The following is an 18784-nucleotide window of genomic DNA, read 5'->3' on the forward strand; positions in this document are numbered from 1 at the left end:
AGGCGTTAAAATAGACTGCTGCAGTAAGTGCCGTCAGGGGTTTTATTGAGTGATTTTACTTGATTACTAAATTATTATTTTGTGGGATTCTAGTTTACTTGAGTGCATTTTAAACTGAACTGATACTTTTACTTAATTACATCACTTTTTACTTTTTACTCATTAAAATTTTATTTTAACTTAAAAGTATTCTTTACATTTTTTGCAGCAGTGTTTCAGGTTTTTTTTAATGGTTGTTAATGGAGTTTAGGCTTCACTTCGCTGAATAAACTGCTTTTGTGAGGAAATAGCTTATCATTTAATGGATCGAGAGCCCATTAGCTAATCTTCAACATGTTTGCTCTTAAAGGGTTAGTTCACCCAAAAATGAAAATTCTGTCATTAATTACTCACCCTCATATCGTTCCACACCCGTAATGGTGCGTTCACACCAGACGCGAATGAAGCGTTAAGCGTGAGTGATTTACATGCTAAGTCAATGCAAAGACGCGAATAGACATCCTGCGGCGCGATTCGCGCGAGTGAGGCGACGCGAATGACGCGATTCGCGCGAATGAGGCGACTCGAATGACGCGATTTGCGCGAATGAGGCGACGCGAATGACGCGATTCGCGCGAATGAGGTGACGCGAATGATGCGATTCGCGTGAATGTGGCGACGCGAAAAGAGCGTTTAGGGCGTTTGACGCGCGTAACGCGTGATTCGCGCGAGTTGAAAAATCTGAACTTTGGCGAAAATTCGCGCCGCGTTAACCAATCAGGAGCTTGCTCAAGTAGTGACGACGTAGCGTGAGGAGGCAGATATCCGAAACAACTACGCGCGACAACTACGTGGCATCTGGTGTGAACGCCCCATAAGACCTTCGTTCATCTTCAGAACACAAATTAAGATATTTTTTGATTAAATCCGATGGCTCAGTGAGGCCTCCATTGCCAGCAAGATAATTAACACTTTCAGATACCCAGAAAGCTACTAAAACAGTATTTAAAACAGTTCATGTGACTACAGTGGTTCAACCTTAATGTTATGAAGTGACAAGAATACTTTTTGTGCGGCAAAAAAAACAAAATAACGACTTTATTCAACATTAGTTATCTAGTGATGGGCAATTTCAAAACACTGCTTCATGGAGCTTCGAAGCTTTACGATTCTTTAGTTTCAAATCAGTGGTTCGGAGCGCGTATCAAACTACCAAAGTCACGTGATTTTAGTAAACAAGGCTTCATCATGTCATAAGAGTTTCGAAATGTCAATGGTTCACCACTGGGGGCATGACTTTGGCAGTTTGATACATGCTCCGAACCACTGATTCGAAACAAAAGATTCATAAAGCTTTGAAGCTTCATGAAGCAGTGTTTTGAAATCGCCCATCACTAGATATTGTTGAATAAAGTCGTTATTTAGTTTTTTTGGTGTACAAAAAGTATTCTCGTCGCTTCATAACACTAAGGTTGAACCACTGAAAGCACATGAACTGTTTTAAATACATCTTTAGTAGCTTTCTGGGCATCTGAAAGTGTTAATTATCTTGCTGGCAATGCAGGCCTCACTAAGCCATTGGATTTTATAAAAAATATCTTAATTTGTGCTCTGAAGATGAACGAAGGTCTTACAGGTGTGGAACGAAATGAGGGTGAGTAATTAATGACAGAATTTTCATTTGTGGGTGAACTAACCCTTTAAAAATAGTTAAATCCAAAACTAAAGTTTAGAGTCTACACTGAAAAAAAAGCTGTTTTATAAGAGAAGACACAGACAATTGCCGACAGGTATGATTCAGTTTATGGCACTTCTCATTCATTTCTATGGTATCCGCAAACAGCGATATATTGTCGCACATCTCTGAACGAAATTCAATAACGTCAAGGCTATAATGTGATTGGTTATCAAAGCACATGTGATCCAAGTTAGCGTTAAGCTTTTTCTAATGGTAGAGCCATGGACCCTCATATCTAACAATAATAAGACCATCTCTGATTGATGCTCCCTGGTTTTCACGGTGCATTGTGGGACTTTTTAGGGAGTGAACATTTCAGTGCACTGGTAGGATTTTGCAATTGAGACCGCCCTTAAAATGGCTGACTCTATTGAATCGTTGGTTCACACAATTGATTCGCTCAAAATGCGGATTCATTCAGAAAACAAAACTGCCGTGTGTTGCTTGCAGACAGCTAAATAGACAATAAATACCACTTTGGAAGGTCTAATAAACTGCCGTGTTCCCCCAGAATGCATGTTCACAGTAATCTACTGTATTATTAAAATACAGCCATCTTACTATAAAATCATGCTATAATTTTTATAGCAATTCATTAGTGGAAATATATCTCCCAGTTGATAAACCCAAAATTCTGAAACTGGACTAACTATATAGAATAGAAAAGAACAAAAGATCCAGTGATCTTTGAAGTTTTTATAACAATGTTTGTCCGTGTTGTTGTCTATGCACTTCATTCTATAATGACTGTATAGAATTAATTAAGTAGGTGTTGACCTCTAACATCCTGAGCTGTTTGAGGAAATCTTTCATGAGCCTTCCTAATGATTCCAATTTTCACCCCTTTTTGACAAGGATACAGACAGGGAGTCTGGCAGGAAAGCAAATTATGTTTTTGTTGAAATATTGTAGGTTTCTCAAGCTTCCACATCATTCCATAACACATCTATCAGCACAAATCCACTAACTTGCTAAAGTAAAGTTCGCACTTTACAATTTTGACCACAATTTTGCTGACGGAGACAAATTTTGGGCAAATGTCTTATTGTAGGCAAAATTCCCCACAACTGTAGTCAACAAAGCTATTAGTCTGAAGGGGAAAAAGTTAGAAGAGTTAGACAATCCAAAGTGGATCACACACAATATATAGAGTATTTTCTAAGTATTTTGAGATATTTTTACATATCATCAGAGACATTGCATGTCAAGTAATAATATCCTGGGTTTCCTTCAAGCCCTAAATTACACTTCCAGGAAAGCACAATGAACAGACTGTTTGTAATCTACTTTATCTGTATCCGAACACATGCTATCAAAAGTGAAAGTTAATTCATCAAACAGTTCAGTTTTCTTTTTAATTTCCAGATTTTTACAGGCTTTTTGTAACATAACGTGTATAGGCAGGCAGACACAGACGAAGACGAAGATGAGTAACTTTCCAATATAAGGTTTAATAACAGAATCCAAACTGGCAGGGATACACACATATAAACTGAAACGAGACCAGACCAAGAACAACAGAAAGGCAGGAACTTAAGTAAGTGTGGATAACGTGGTGATTAACAAGACACAGCTGATAAACATGAACTCATGATGATGACCTTAGAGACTGATGACTGCCAAGAACTAAGGACAAAGGAACACAGGAACCAATGAAAATCCAAAACAAACAGACATGATACACTTTTAAAGGGTGTAAACATTCTTTCACCAAAATAAAAAGGGAATTACCACACTTTTCCTTTCACTTTGAGCCTTTTTTGCCCATGTGAGATAAGACGTTATAATTACAGGATTCTGCTCAGAGGAATTCAGCTTGTTCTCAGGAAACATGGCATGGCAGTTATATTTTGGTTCCATTTTTAGCTCTACCATTGTTTATACTTATGGCATTGTTTTTCCATGTAGCCACTGTCAAATAAATGATTTTACATTGTTGGTTCTGTGTACTTTATATTGATATTCTCTCTCTCTCTCTCTTTGTTTTTACTTTCATAAACAATTTTGGTACTGTGTACCTGATGTCCAATGAAAATCTGGATCCTGAAGCAAAACCAGTGTGCAGTGCGAACATGTAAACCAATATGATACTGACGTTTTATCCATCCATCCATCCATCCATCAGCTTTGTAATTAGATTTACTGATAATAAATCCTATGAATCTTCAAATCTACAGCAGACCATCTACTATTATACTATGTTGGTAAAGGCACAAATTTTATACTGTATTGTTGGAGGCACTAATAGAAAAGTTTCTCTAAACTTTCTTTAAAAATCCATTAGTAATATAAGCACATGAATGTTGTTATTTGGTTTGTTTGCTGGTCTGTTTCTATGGCAGCTTGTTTCCTCCAGGGAACAAAAATGAAAAAAAGATAATTGCAACTTTTTAATTTTACAACTCTTACTTTTTTCCCTCTCAGATTTGCGAGTTTATATCTTGCAATTAATTAGGACTTCATAACTCAATTCTGAGAAAAAAAAATAAAAATCTGCATTGCGAGACAAAGTCATTCTGACTTTATAACTCACGATTGCAAGTTTATATCCTATGGAGCCCCTAAAGGGACATGGTGATGGAAAAAATATAAGATGGCATGAATAATATATTTTAATGCTTTTGCATTCCCTCGCAACACTTGCATTCCCTTGACAAACTTTGCATTCGCTCACAAAACTGTTGTGTTCTTTGCGAGTGAATGCAAAGCTTCTTGGGGGAACGCTAACACACAATTCTGACTTTTTTTCTCCGAATTTTGAGATATAAACTCGCAATTGCAAGTTATAAAGTCCAAATTAAAAGAGATAAAAAGTTAATTACGTTTTTTATTTTTTATTCTGTAAGCTTCCATAGTATCATAAGGACATGCATAAATTCTCAAAAAAAATTAAGTATCTAAGCCTAAATTTATAAATGTAAAAGCATCAAGGCCTGAGAATGTAGAAATGTTACCACTGCAAAATTCCATCAAACTTGGCAAAAGGTTTGCAAGTTGGACAAACTCATGTTTCAGGTGAGATGTGCACTTCCAAGGGTTTAAAATTGCCAGGCATGGCATATGTCTAAAAAGATGACCTAATATCTCATAATTGAGATTGCACCTGTTTCTCAAATGCACTGACTCATCTCTCATATCCTGCTCTTGTGATTAGCATAGCTGGGAAAGCCGAACTGTGAGATCATGATGTTGGAGTAGCGGAGCGGCATTTCCCCGTAGATCTGGGTCAGCTTGTTGAGGCAGTAAGAGCGCTGCAGCATGTGCTCCGCTCTGTGCCACATGCCCACATACCCGCTGCTGGCTTCCTTCTCCAAATTACGCATATCTACGGGCTTCACAAACACCCCAGAGGGGCGCTTCAGCCCGGACACCAGTGAGAGTTGATGTGCCACAGCAAAGTTCATGGCGATGTCGTCACAGTTCTGGGTTTCGTCCACAAGAGTGTGCACTTCACCGGGCTGATCTTGGAACAGCTTCAGAAAGCGCTGATGGAAGAAGGCCGCACCCACTAGGATCATTGAATAGCTAACGGATAGATAAAATGCCATTTATTCATTCGTTTTGCGTTATTGTGATTTTTGTGCTGAACAAAATTGCATTTTATTTCTGCTTTTTTATTCAGTTAACATCAAAAACCCATCTTAAAACACATGAACAAAGTTCTTAGAAATTTGTTCTTTGTATTCTTTCATATTGGTTTTAAATCGTTTTGTAAACATTTATACAATTTTCAAGAGAAGTTTCAATTGAAGGTCTTTTTTTCAAGGTAAAATATATTTCTGAATACATTATTTACTCATAAACATTAAGTTCTTGAGTACTTCTTAATGAATAATTTAACAGATAAGACAAAAATAAGCATGTCACTGATCCATATTTCTGAGTAGAACAACAAATAGGGATTTAAGAGTGTTTCTGCTTGTTTATCTGAGTGACAGCAGCCTGACTCGTGAGCATAGACTGTAAAAAAAAAAAACTTCCTTTCACTGTAAAAAAAAAAAAAAAATGAAGCCAAAATATCCCAGAAATGGCGGTAGACATTGTGAGCCAATTTCATAATTCACTTGTGATCCTTAGCCCATATTCCCGCCCATACAGTTATAGTTTATTGTATTGTTATCATTTTCGTTTGTTTTGTAACATTTTGTAATAATTTTTTCCAACAGCCCAAGCATACATACAGGCTTATAGAATGTTGCATAAATCAAATTTATAAGGGGAAAAAAACTATAAATAATAAATCAGCTCCATAGTGGATTCCAAGTGATCAAGGGTTTAGGATGTTCCATTTAAACCCATTGCAAGTGGTCTGCCAGTAGTGGGCTCTCGTGCATCGTAAGCAACGACGTAGATCCCAATGAACAAGATGAAGGGACGTTAGTGAGGGAAGGGAATAAAAAATTTAATTTAAATGCAGCCTCAAAGCACAGCTGTCAATCATGACGTTACACCCCGTTTTTTTAGCATTAAATAACTAAATAAAACCAAACTTAAAGGGATAGTTCACCCAAAAATGAAAATTCTGTCATCATTTACTCACCCTCAGGTTGTTCCAAACCTGTATAAAATTTCTTTGTTCTGTTGAACACAAAAGAAGATATTTTGAAGAAGTCCGGGGCACCATTGACTGCCATAGTATTTATTTTCCTACTATGGAAGTCAATGGTGCCCCAAAGCAGCCTGGTTACAAACTCTTTTTAAAATATCTTCCTTTGTGTTTAGCAGAAGAAAAATTTATACAGGTTTGGAACAACTTGAGGGCGAGTAAATGATGACAGAATTGTCATTTTTGGGTTAAAAATCTCTTTAATGGAAAACGAACATGAACATATGTCTGCGTGATAAGAACTACCTAAAATGACAGAAACCATCTTTGGAAAAAATGTATTTGAAGTGTAATTGAATTTTTTAGTTTGGCTCGTGTCCCATTCTAATACATGGAGAGGCCGGGGTTTTTTGACATATATTGCAGCCAGCCACCAGGGGACAATGCTTTGCCATGCTGGCAAAAGGAAAGTTTTTTTCAGAGCGAAGAAAGTTACACATTTTTTTCCCCCCTTTGGAATAATGTGCTCCAATGAATCATGCACAATAAGTCCAGAAACATAGGTCAGTTCTTGTTTCATAAAGACTTTTGCATTAACTTGGAAATGCAGCAATTTTCCCAGTCTCACCTGTCACCTCCACCTTTATCTGGATCCTGAAGCTCAAAGCTGCCATAGCTGTACACTCCAGATGCTGTGGTCACATGCTTCCGCGGAACAAATCCCACAATCTGATCCGGGAATTGCTACAACACAAATTGAAATGATAACAAGTTAGAGTATGTGTCCCAGATCAAGATGCAGATCAAGTTTCCTAGAATTGCTTTCAGAAAATATTCTCCACAATAACACAACACTTATGGAAAACATTACCTTCCAGACAGAAAATGCAAAGTTGATATCGGGAACACTGACCAATGTGTCATCGTCTAGCATCAAAACAGCTGCCCAGGTGAAAGAGAGTGTCGGTCAGTGCAATCTCACAGACAAGAGCACATTAAATTTCAGTCGTAATGAATCTAGTAGGATCATGCCTTAAAGGGGCAGTTCACCCAAAAATGATCATCATTTATTCACCAACCATCATGTTGTTTCAAACTTGTATGACTGACTGACTTATGGGAAAACAAGATATTTTGAGAATTTTTCAGTATTGTTATTTTGTCCATTCAATGTAAGTCAACGGTCACAAAAAACGGTTTGGTTACCAACATTCTTCAAAATATCTTATTTTGTGCTCTGCAGAAGGCACAGTCAGGTTTGGAGTGGAAAGTAAATAATGATAAAATTGTATCCCTTTATCCCTATCCCTTCAAAAGAACTTTTTCTTCATTTACTCTAATGTTGTTTTAAGCTTACATTAAATACAAAAATTAAATACGATTGTTCCAAACCTGTATAAAATTTCTTTGTTCTGTTGAACACAAAAGAAGATATTTTGAAGAAGTCTGGGGCACCATTGACTGCCATAGTATTTATTTTCCTACTATGGAAGTCAATGGCGCCCCAAAGCAGCCTGGTTACAAACTCTTTTTAAAATATCTTCCTTTGTGTTTAGCAGAAGAAAGAAATTTATACAGGTTTGGAACAACTTGAGGGTGAGTAAATGATGACAGAATTGTCATTTTTGGGTTAAAAATCCCTTTAATTGAAAAACGAACATGAACATATGTCTGCGTGATAAGAACTACCTAAAATGACAGAAACCATCTTTGGAAAAAATGTATTTGAAGTGTAATTGAATTTTTTATCTATTAATCTTTTATCTATCTATTAATTTAATAAAAACACTACATTAAAATCCAATTGAGCAAGTTTTTAATATTAAAAATATTTTAATAAATAATGTAATACATTATTTTTTTGAATGTTTATAACTTTTTTATTCAGGGTGACACTGTGTCCAGAGAATACAGATTAAAGAAGTCTGGTACATTTGCAGAAATGTTTATTAATCTGCATTGTCCCTGTTAAATAAACAAAATAATAATAATAATAATAATAATAAAAAAAAAATAATGTGTACACTCATGTGTGTTTTAATCTAGATTATAAAATACTTTTTCTTTTTTTATCATGGGCAGTCTTATGTCACTGACCCATGACCCTAAATGGGAAAAAAAAAAAAAAGTCATGGTTGTGTAACATTGTTGGGTCAACTATTTGGCAGGTCACCTCTCCTTCATGTGAGAACCACACACCTACCATCAGTCTTGATCTCAGGGTGCGGCTGCAGTCGATTGCGCATTCTGTTGATGCTCTGCTCTTTGAAGAAGACGGGCACAGGGTGTGGGCCGAGGGCATCCCATAGTTTCCTGGGCGGTGGCTCGCCAGGGTTATTCCACACTATGATGATGCACTGCAGGTGAGGCACAGCCTGATAATGATTGAGGAGTCTGAGGAGTATATCGGTGCGGTTGTACGTTTGCATGATTATAGTAAAAGTGTCCTCTGGGTCTGGGAGGGTAAATGAGGTATTGGATCTATGGCGGAGCTGTCGGAAAAAGCTGCCGTCTTCATTGTTAGGCAATAAAAAGGTGAGAGAGACTCCAGCCAGAAGCAGCAACACAATAGAGCTGATGATGAAGTGCGTCCGCACGCGGCCCAACGATCTGCAGCAACACCAATGAATCCTGATGACAGAAGAAGATAAGAGGTTTAATGAGAAAAGCTTTTATATTGCTGCAAACCTGTATGAGTTTATTTTTTGGTGGAACGCAAAAAGAGACATTTTGTAGAATGTCTAATTTGCTCTTTTCCATAAAACAACAGCATGACAATGCTGGCAAAATTGAGTTACTACTGGAATAGGGTGTCAGATTATGATTGATCATGTGTGTGCATATATTTCTTGAGTAGCAAACCAGCATATTAGAATGATTTCTGAAGGATCATGTGACACTGAAGACTGGAGTAATGATGCTGAAAATTCAGCTTTGCATCACAGGAATAAATTACATTTTAACATATATTAAAACAGAAAAAGGGTACTTTAAATTATAATAATATTTCACAATATTACCCGCTTTACTGTAGGCCTTTTTTTTTTTTTTTTTTTTTAGCCTTGATGAGTATAAGAGGTGGATGGACAAATGGACAAAATGTAATGGACAAAAACATAAAAAAAAATCTTACCCACTCACCCCAAATATACATGTGTTCCATAGAATAAAGAAATAAGTAAAGTCACTTAGTTTTGGAGTGAAGTAAATAAATGAATAGTGAAGTAAAGTAAATAAGTGACATATTTATTTAACTATCCCTTCAAACATGCTTTACACATTTCCACACTGACCATGGCAGTATTTACAGAACTATCAATGCCTGGGCATATTGGTGGAATTTAATAAAGAGGGAAACATTTATATTAAATGTAGATGGCACTGAGAGATAGTACTGATACAGTTTCACTGTTATATCAACTCTATGCAGGTTTTATTCTCAAAAGTTTCAGAGACATTAGCAGTAGCGTTTAAATTTCCTACACATAGGCTAAAGGTCCATATTGAGAAAACACACCAAACAGAATAGTTGCTAACTATATGATCATGTTAATTATAACTTCATGTGTGCCAACAGTTTTACTGAATTATAGTAAAATTATTGTGAGACTGTCTGTTAAATACTCTAAAACAACAGAAAACAGTGTAATTAATGAAAGATACTGCATGCGACGTATTATCACATGCCATGTTACAAATAAACATATCAGACCTGTCATGACAGACAGGAACACGAGTAGATTTGCATCTTGAAATGACACAAAGCAAAAAGTACCTCATTGCATTCCCATTATAAGTCAACACTCCAGAAGGAAGTTTACTTGCTCGCGCATGCGCACTGAGTTTCTTATAGTGAATTGGTATCCGATTCATTTCCGTGAATCGGTTCGTTAGAAAGAACCAAAAAATGATTCAGCGGTTCTTTATGTCACCATATGGTTTCTGTCACGCGTTGGCCACAAAAATTTAAGGGTGAAGATCAGTGTATATATTGCTTTTTATCACTTTACTATTTTTCGACGAGATTTTATTAATATGGGTGTTTATCATAATTCCATGTCTCCCTTTCATTACTATTATTTTTTTTTATTATTATTATCATTATTTATTTTAAATATTATTATTATATTATTACAAATACTCATCAGTTCTCGGCTAATTACGAACCTTTTCTTGGTTCACTGATTTAGCGAGTCGAACATGACCGAATCCGCTGGACCACTGATTCAGTCAAATGAATCATTTTCATTCGGTTCATTAAAAGATTCGACTCAACGGAACGATTTCGTTCACTGCACTAGTTTCTAGTAGAGATAAGTTTGATACTGGTACATACTTTGAGGTAGTTTACATGTTTTATGCTGTGTCCCCTTTTTATAGGCGTCGTCGCAAAGCAACTTTACAGAGACATTAGAGAAACGCTCGCGTTTTTACCTGCAGAGAGCGGTAGTGAGTGAGCTGCATTATTGAAACGGATTTTCTTCACTGATTACACATCGAATCGTTTTGTGTCCATAGGAGAGCACATGAGCTGCAGGCTAAAATATGATGACAATTCCCAGCAGCTGCACTACGCTGTCCTGCCCTACGGTTAAGTTGTCGAATGGACTGAACATTCCCATTCTGGGTTTAGGTGAGAACAAGAGCATTTATGACATCCGAATGCAACAATAAATGAAAAAGAGTGTTTCTACTCTGCTTGTTTATCTGACTGAGCGCGCGCCAGCTGACTCGGGTCATAATTTCGGTTTTCATATGTCAAGTCAAGACAAGTCACCTTTATTTATATAGCGCTTTATACAATACAGATTGTTTCAAAGCAGCCTTACAGTGATAAACAGGAAAATAACGATTCAATGATGCAAACAGAATTTAATTCTGCTGTAAATTCTGCAGCTGTAAAAAGAGAGAGAGAGAGAGAGAGAGAGAGAGAGAGAGAAAGCTATTTTTATGAGATGAAAAATTTAAATTTTGACATAAAAAGTCGAAATTATGACATATTATTATTATTATATTACGGTATATATGACATCCATAATTGTCATAATTATGACAGTCAGAATTTCGACTTTGTTTTGTTGAATTATTTTTCTTTATTCTTTTTATTATAATTATGACTTAGTATGTCATAGTTACGCCTTATTTTGCCAGTTATGACTATTAAGTTTTTCATAATTTAGACTTTATCTCATAATTTAAATTATGTCATGGCATAAACATTCATAATTGACATTCCTACAGTTTTTCCTGGATTTGATGTCCCCATGAAACAATTCTGCATATTTTACATAAAGTGTTAATCAACTTTCATGCCACATGGTTTTCAATGCATAAATGTTCCCTAATTAACACAAAATCATAATGATTAGTAAGAATAATTAAAAAAAAAAAAAAAAAAAACAAACAAAAAAAAAACCTTTTTGAAGGACTTGACAGGCAAATTCCCATGTCCCCAAATCATGTTTTCTCAACTTCACTTTGAAATAAAGGTTACAGATATTTTTCTAAATTATCAATTTTAAGAATTAGCATACACATTTACTTATTCTCTTTGGCATAAAATACAATTTATTATGATACATTTTGATACTCAAACTAAAGTCCACCCTGTTACACTGGTGCTATTTGCCCTAAATCACATGACTTGCTAGAAGTGACATCATTTCTTGGAGGGGAAAGCAACTCCAAGAACAAAGTAAGAATCAGTCATAAACTTTTCTCTCTTTTACTTATTTTTAAAAGATTTATATATTAGCATAAAATAGATGGGGACTTTCGGAGAACATCGGGGGTGCTGGAAGCAATATTTTCAAAAGGGCGGAGTTGATGTTTTTTTTTTTTTTCGGGAATGTTTGTGAGTTTATGTCAAAAATTTATTTTTGTTACTACTTTCAAAAGAAAATGGTTCGCAATATTCTGCAACACTGTGTCTACACCGGAGAATCCTTGGACACATCAAAGCGAGCATTTCAAATCCAGTTGTCCTGGTGTTGGTAGTGCATCCTAAGGGACCTAGATAATGGGTTGGGTGGCACTGGCCCAGAAAACACTGAGAAACACTGCCATAAAACATAACATGCCCACCCTGTTATTTCAATTTATACTGTGCATGAAAATGTTTCTTTATTTTTCAAAAAGAGATTTTATATCCCAGCTAGTAATAGCCTTTTTTTTTTTAGCTGAAAACATCCACCCTGTTACATACTGCATTGTAAATATGTCATGTAACAGGGTGGACAAACGCCATAGAATGTGAAATCTGAAATATTTGGTCAGCATTATGATGTTATACTAGCCTGAGCTTGACCAGTGTGTTTTTATGATAGTAAAGCTGCAAGATTAATCGTTATAAGATTGCATTTTCGTTTCAGTCACCCTCACAATCTTATTCCTAAATGACATTGATTCTCCTGTGTCTATTAAACCTTTGACAAAATCACACTGGAACATTCAAATCTGTGTTCGCGCTGTCGCTGACCCAGAGAAAGAAGTTGTCATGAATAAGTATGAAACAAATTCAAAAACAGTATTTTCAACATCACAGTATGGTTATTTCTGTTACAAATATTCAAAATATCACACAAGTACTGGGATTCAGTTTTAAAAACTGATGTCTACGGTAGCGATCAAAATGGAGCAAATCACCTTTTAAAAGTAACTTGCCGCAAATAATGATTGTATCATTTACATTGTTACACCAGTAGATGGTGATACATTAAAAAATGTAATTGTCAATGAAGCATTCATTCAAGAGATTCATTCAAAAACTGATTCATCCAGTAATGAAACAAGTATTTATGGGTGAGTCATTGAATCATACATTCAAACCAATTTAAAAAAAAAAAAAAAAACATTTTTAAATAAACTGCAGCAATTAACTTTTTGTCAGAACCTCTTAGTAAATTACTTTTAGTTGTTTTTTCAGAATTGTGGGGAAAATCGTGTTCTCTGTTTGAAACAAAAAAAAAATTGTGTTTCTCAATTTATCCAGAATCGGGCAGCTCTTATAGACCGACATTTTCTTACTCATAATTTTAAAAATGTTCTCGACAAAAATGCTCAGTCCAAAATTGTTTTGATAGTGTTTGGTTATATCTCGGTGGCTGTGGACACCAAAATTGGCAACATGTACTCTTTACCAGTAATGATTTGGGTGTATTTTAGCAGTGTAAAATGTCTTTATTTTCACTTCACATAGACAAGTTTTGATTTATTGTCGGCTCTCATTCATCAGGGACATCTCATGATGGAGGGTACAGTCATGAAGCGATGCTTTATGCTCTACAGGAGTGTGGCATAAGACATATAGACACAGCCAAGCGTTATGGCTGTGAAGAGGCTTTGGGGAAAGCTGTGGCTGATAGTGCTGTACCACGAGAGGAGCTCTGGCTCACCACCAAACTATGGCCTGGAGATTACGGCTACCAGAGCGCCAAACAAGCCTGCCGAGCCTCGTGTGCCAGGCTGGGGGTGGATTATTTAGGTAAAACAGTGACATGTTAAGTCAAAACTGTGTCACATGGACCTCAAATGTTAGATTTCTTTGTAAACAGCCATTGACTGTCTTGTAATGGCTTTTGAAACAACTTCTTTTACAGACCTGTATCTGATGCACTGGCCTGACTGCATGGTTCCAGGTCTCTCCAGTCGTGAGGTTCGAGCGGAGACGTGGAGAGCTCTGGAGGAGCTTTATGATGAAGGTTCATGCTCTTTTAGGCACATTCTACTCTTTAGAAATGCAGACATCCCACCCTGCAAAAACCCTTTTTCCTGTAGATGGCACAACACCCCATCCCCCCACCCCCCATTATATTAAAAAAAATTATATTATAGGCTACTATTATATTAATTCACGTAAGCTGCCTAACACAGGTTTGTTCATTCAGTAACATTTGTGCGCCGAAAGTGAAAGTGATGTAGTTGAGTGACGGAAAAAGAGCCGGGTCTCCACAAAATCAGAACGCAAGTGGTCACAAAAGACGCATTTGAATCGCGTGATAATACTAGCTGTAGCGGTAATGCGTCTTGGGTGATCACTTGTGATCGGTTCACTGACAAGTTGGAAACAGGCTTTCTCTCTTGCTCGCTCGATTTCCGGGATATTGCATATAATTTGCAGGAGTCAGGGAGTCGCTATATATGCAGGAGACACCCAGACCTTCCGGGAGAGGTGGTATGTCTTGAACTGACAGTAACTTTGTAGATAATGTCCCCTCTCCCTTGTTTCAGGTTTGTGTCGTTCCATTGGAGTGAGTAACTTTCTCATCCGTCACTTGAACGAGTTGAAGGATCATGGTGGAATTGTGCCTCATGTTAACCAGGTATGACTGAATGAAATGGTCGACACTTTTGACTCGACTCTTAAAATTTAAAAATGAGAACAGCATCAGCTGATGATGATAATAAACTTTGTTTAGAAAGCATGAAGTGCAAAAAAACCGACTGAGATTGTTACAAATAAAATAGGACATCTCAAAAACAACTGTACCTCTAAAAAACATTAAATTTGTTGGGACCTCTTTTAGCTTTATGTATAAAGAATTATGCAGTTTATAATATAATGATTATCTTTATTCTCAATGATAACACCAAACAATATATGTTTATTTTCTTAAGAGCTTTAATACACTCAGTAGCATCTTTCATAAACTTATTAATAAATATTTAAAATATTCTATTTTTTAATGCAATTACTACAAAGCAAAGAGTTAGTCATAAAGAGATTTTTTTTGTCAAAATTAAAATGTACTTGCAGAAAAGAAGGGTAGATATAATTTATAAAGCACTATATATGGGTCATTGACGAGTAAGGTTTTTAAAAGTGTAAAAAAAAAAAAACATAATGGAGATATAATTAATTTTGAAGTTTTAGTAAGTGTTAACAATGAGATTATGGGGTTATTCAATTAACACTATAATCAATTAACACTACTTTTGTCAATTTTTTATGAGATGGACAAAATTTGTCACAAAAAGTCATTCGGTTTAACCAAAATTTTACCGAATGACACTTTTGGTTACAAACAATGCTAACAGGCTAATATCTAGCTAGCTAGCAAAAGGACAATCAAACATTTTATGTTTTGTAAAAAAAAATAAAATATTACAAAATTGTCCATGTTTTATAGCGGTTGTACCGAATGACCTGATGTTTCGGGACATGCATATGAGCAAGTGAAAACATGAATTTTTCAAATAGTTAAGAGTTAGTTAATTTGCTTCATGACCATGTGGTCCTTTGCAGGTGTCTGAATGATGTCACATCCTGTTACATGATATTGACCGCATGACTTGATCCAAAATGTTCCCTTTATATTGGTTACTCCGAATGACATCAATTAAATAAATTTTTCCGGACATTCTTTCTCATAACAAAGCAACGACTTCTACACATAATTTTAATACCATTTTGCACTATGTTGATATATGATGTTATAAAATCATGCCAGAATAAAAAATATATACATTTATTACATTTTAAGATATTATAATCACAAATTGAATGGCTGTATTTGTCTTTGGACGGTTAAACCGAATGACCTTTTGAAAATGACCTTCAAAATCTTTAAAATACCTTTATATGTAGAAAAATATAATTAAAACCTTTTGGATTCAATAAAAGAGATCTAGTTGTACTATCTTACATACTTTGGATGTCATAGCTTTGTTTTTTTATTATTATTAAGGCCTTTTGACAAAAAAATGACCCGTCATGTCATTGACCCATATATATATATTTATATATGCCTACATCATGATGATGATAAACTTTTTTTTATAAAGCATGACATGCTTTATATACAGTCAAACCAAAAATTATTCAGACACTAGATATAATTTATATTTTTTACTAGTGGGTGCAAGACACTATAGTTCGGTTATGTAAATGAGGATAGCAAAATAAAGTAAACTGTGACACATTATACCCAAAAATTCTTCATACAGTGGACTACCAGTAAAATTTATAAAAATTTGGAACCAACAATTATTCAGACACTTTGACCTGACCATGTTTTGCTTAAGTGTTATCTGACATAATTAAGATTATTTTTTTCTGACACAGTTTAACTCTAAAATCTTGTCATATTTTATTAACATTTTTTTTAAACTATAGTGAATAAACTGAGATAATGAATGAAATGTACAATACATTTTGGTTTGACTATATATATATATTTTTTTAAATTTCAAAACTTCCATATACTTCAATAAAGTTTATATAATAAAAAAAAACATTTTTAAACACTTTTTAATTACATAAAACACATAAAATTAAATGATTTAACGCATCATTTTTGGATTTATTGTGGTGAATCATGTCACTGGTTTACTTGCAGGTGGAGTTTCATCCCTTCCAGCAGCCCCTGGAGCTGGTTGAATATTGCCGGAAGGAGGATATCGTTTTTGAAGGCTACTGTCCTTTGGCCAAAGGTCAAGCACTCACTCACCCAGCAATCATGGAGCTCGCCCATAAATACGGCCGCAGCGCGTCACAAATATGCATCCGCTGGAGTATTCAGGTACAGTTTGCTTTTCAGTAGATCCCCAGGTGCAGGGATAGACCACCCACAATGTAGACAGTAAGATTGAGACAACATAGTTTCATAATATTTGTGAAACATCTGTCTGTTACAGTAATGCAATGATCACCTTCCAACTGTGAGTTATGATTGTGATTGTCATGCAAATATAATTCAGAAGCAGCTGCAATAATGTTATTCATTAATTTAGTTCTACATTTTTTTTTTTTTTTTTCAGAATGGAGTTGTCACAATTCCAAAGTCCACCAAACCAGACAGGATCCATGAAAACTGCCAAGTAAGTTTAAATCTGGATCTTAAAGCAGCAATTTTCATGCAAAAGAAGAAAAATAATTATATTAATGTTATACAAGAATGATATTAAACTTTAAAGTTATTAGCTGAAATAAGACATTTAATGCCTTGCAATATGCAATGCATCATAAATTGTTGCACAACTAACAATTAGATTTTTTTCACCATTTACTAACTGACAGATAAAGTAATACTAAAAATGTCTAATAATAACTATTTGTACCAATTAACATAGGCAGGCTACAGTCTACTAAGCTGTGAATTATGTATTATACATTCTCAGTTCTCTTTGAATACTTTTTGCCGGCTTGTACTGTATCATAATTGAAACATCAACAGTTTCTCTTTGAGATCATCCTTTTTAAACCACACTCATAATGTTGTGCTGCGCAGGTGTTTGGGTTCAGGTTGGACGATTCAGACATGGCAGCTCTGAGTTTGTTGCATGATGGGAGACATGTGAGCTGGGACCCAACTCATGTGGAATGACCAAATCTCCAAGAAAACCACCTTTTCAGGTGAGCTTGGAAAACAGTGAGGCTCAATCAGTCTAGTTTGTTTTACAAATAACAGTGACCAAAAATGGTATTATATCTGAAGTAATTACGTAAAGTATGAAGGATGATCTCAAAGACAGTTTCAGTGTTTAGGTTAAAGGGGTTGTTCACCCAAAAGTGAAAATTATGTCATCATTTACCCACCCTCAAGTAACAGATCTCGCCCCCATGGACTACCATAGTATTTATTTTTCCTACTATGGCAGTAAATGGGGGCGAGATCTGTATGGTTATTGACATTCTTCCAAATATCTTCCTTTGTGTTCAGCAGAACAAAGAAATTTATACAGATTTGGAACTACTTGAGGGTGAGTAAATGATGACAGAATTTTCATTTTTGGGTGAACTATCCCTTTAAGTTACAGGTTAGGATTTTTTTTTTTTTTTTTTAATTTACCTGATGTTCATTTTAGCTTCATAATTACTTCACAGGTATTTGGATTCACACTAACAGCAGAAGACATGGACCAAATTAGAGGTTTACACACCAATCAGAAGCTGATTCATCTCACTCATCCAATCTGGAAAGGATAACCTGGCAATCAAAATACAAGAGGTTTGTTTTTAGGACACTGTCAGGTCCTGATCTCAATGTGAAAGGAAAGGTCATTTGTGAAAGTGATGAATTCAACGCAGTCAGTGATTTGAATGCTGCTGCTGTAACATGTGCCTTTTAAAATGACAAAGCAAATGTGGTATTAATTCACGTTGAAGGACTATTATTTGTGCAATTGTCTAAATATTTATAGTAACATCAGTAGAGGGAGTACAGGGTACAGAATTTTTTGCCTCAAATATCTTTTGACATATTAACAGTCATTACCTGTGCCAAATAAATTTATAACCATTATATATATATATATTTATTTATATATATATATATAAATATAAATATAAGAATACTAGTTAGTACACTTCGTATCCTCAAACACTAGACATGGACAAACTTTTTTTTTTCCCTTAATGTAAAACTAGGTGAACAAGCAAGATTTGATGATATTGAAGTCTACTCATTCTCTATTTTAAACTCAAAGATTTATGAAATTGTTAAAAATAAGAATAAAGTGTTGATCTGTGTTTGAGTTTCTTTGAAGTTGCAGTGTTGGGACTGAAAGGAATCTTAAAAATA

The 18784-nt window shown here is 35.3% G+C and overlaps 2 protein-coding genes across 4 annotated transcripts; one reads left to right on the top strand and one right to left on the bottom strand.

Moving 5' to 3' along the window:
- Positions 1–3148: 3148 nt before the first annotated feature.
- extl2 (exostosin-like glycosyltransferase 2) lies at positions 3149–10135 on the bottom strand. 2 transcript variants are annotated; one of them, XM_051866860.1, is made up of 5 exons: positions 10039–10135; positions 8467–8894; positions 7135–7205; positions 6892–7007; positions 3149–5242 (listed from the first exon to the last, which is right to left on the bottom strand). In XM_051866860.1, the coding sequence occupies exons 1-5, from the start codon at positions 10041–10043 to the stop codon at positions 4849–4851; spliced, it is 1014 nt and encodes a 337-aa protein (XP_051722820.1). In that variant the 5' UTR covers positions 10044–10135; the 3' UTR covers positions 3149–4848. The 2 variants fall into 2 exon arrangements, with proteins under 2 accessions (XP_051722820.1, XP_051722812.1); XM_051866852.1 differs by having other exon boundaries at positions 9976–10073.
- Positions 10136–10544: 409 nt separating this feature from the next.
- On the top strand, positions 10545–18732 carry zgc:110366 (uncharacterized protein LOC550476 homolog). 2 transcript variants are annotated; one of them, XM_051866925.1, is made up of 8 exons: positions 10547–10896; positions 13498–13746; positions 13862–13963; positions 14493–14584; positions 16601–16783; positions 17022–17081; positions 17492–17616; positions 18088–18732. In XM_051866925.1, exons 1-7 carry the CDS (start codon positions 10809–10811, stop codon positions 17585–17587), a joined length of 870 nt encoding a protein of 289 aa, XP_051722885.1. In that variant the 5' UTR covers positions 10547–10808; the 3' UTR covers positions 17588–17616; positions 18088–18732. The 2 variants fall into 2 exon arrangements, with proteins under 2 accessions (XP_051722877.1, XP_051722885.1); XM_051866917.1 differs by lacking the exon at positions 17492–17616 and having other exon boundaries at positions 10545–10896.
- Positions 18733–18784: the final 52 nt, after the last annotated feature.

Source organism: Ctenopharyngodon idella, chromosome 2 (genome assembly GCF_019924925.1).
Source record: "Ctenopharyngodon idella isolate HZGC_01 chromosome 2, HZGC01, whole genome shotgun sequence".
Lineage (NCBI taxonomy): Eukaryota > Metazoa > Chordata > Actinopteri > Cypriniformes > Xenocyprididae > Ctenopharyngodon > Ctenopharyngodon idella.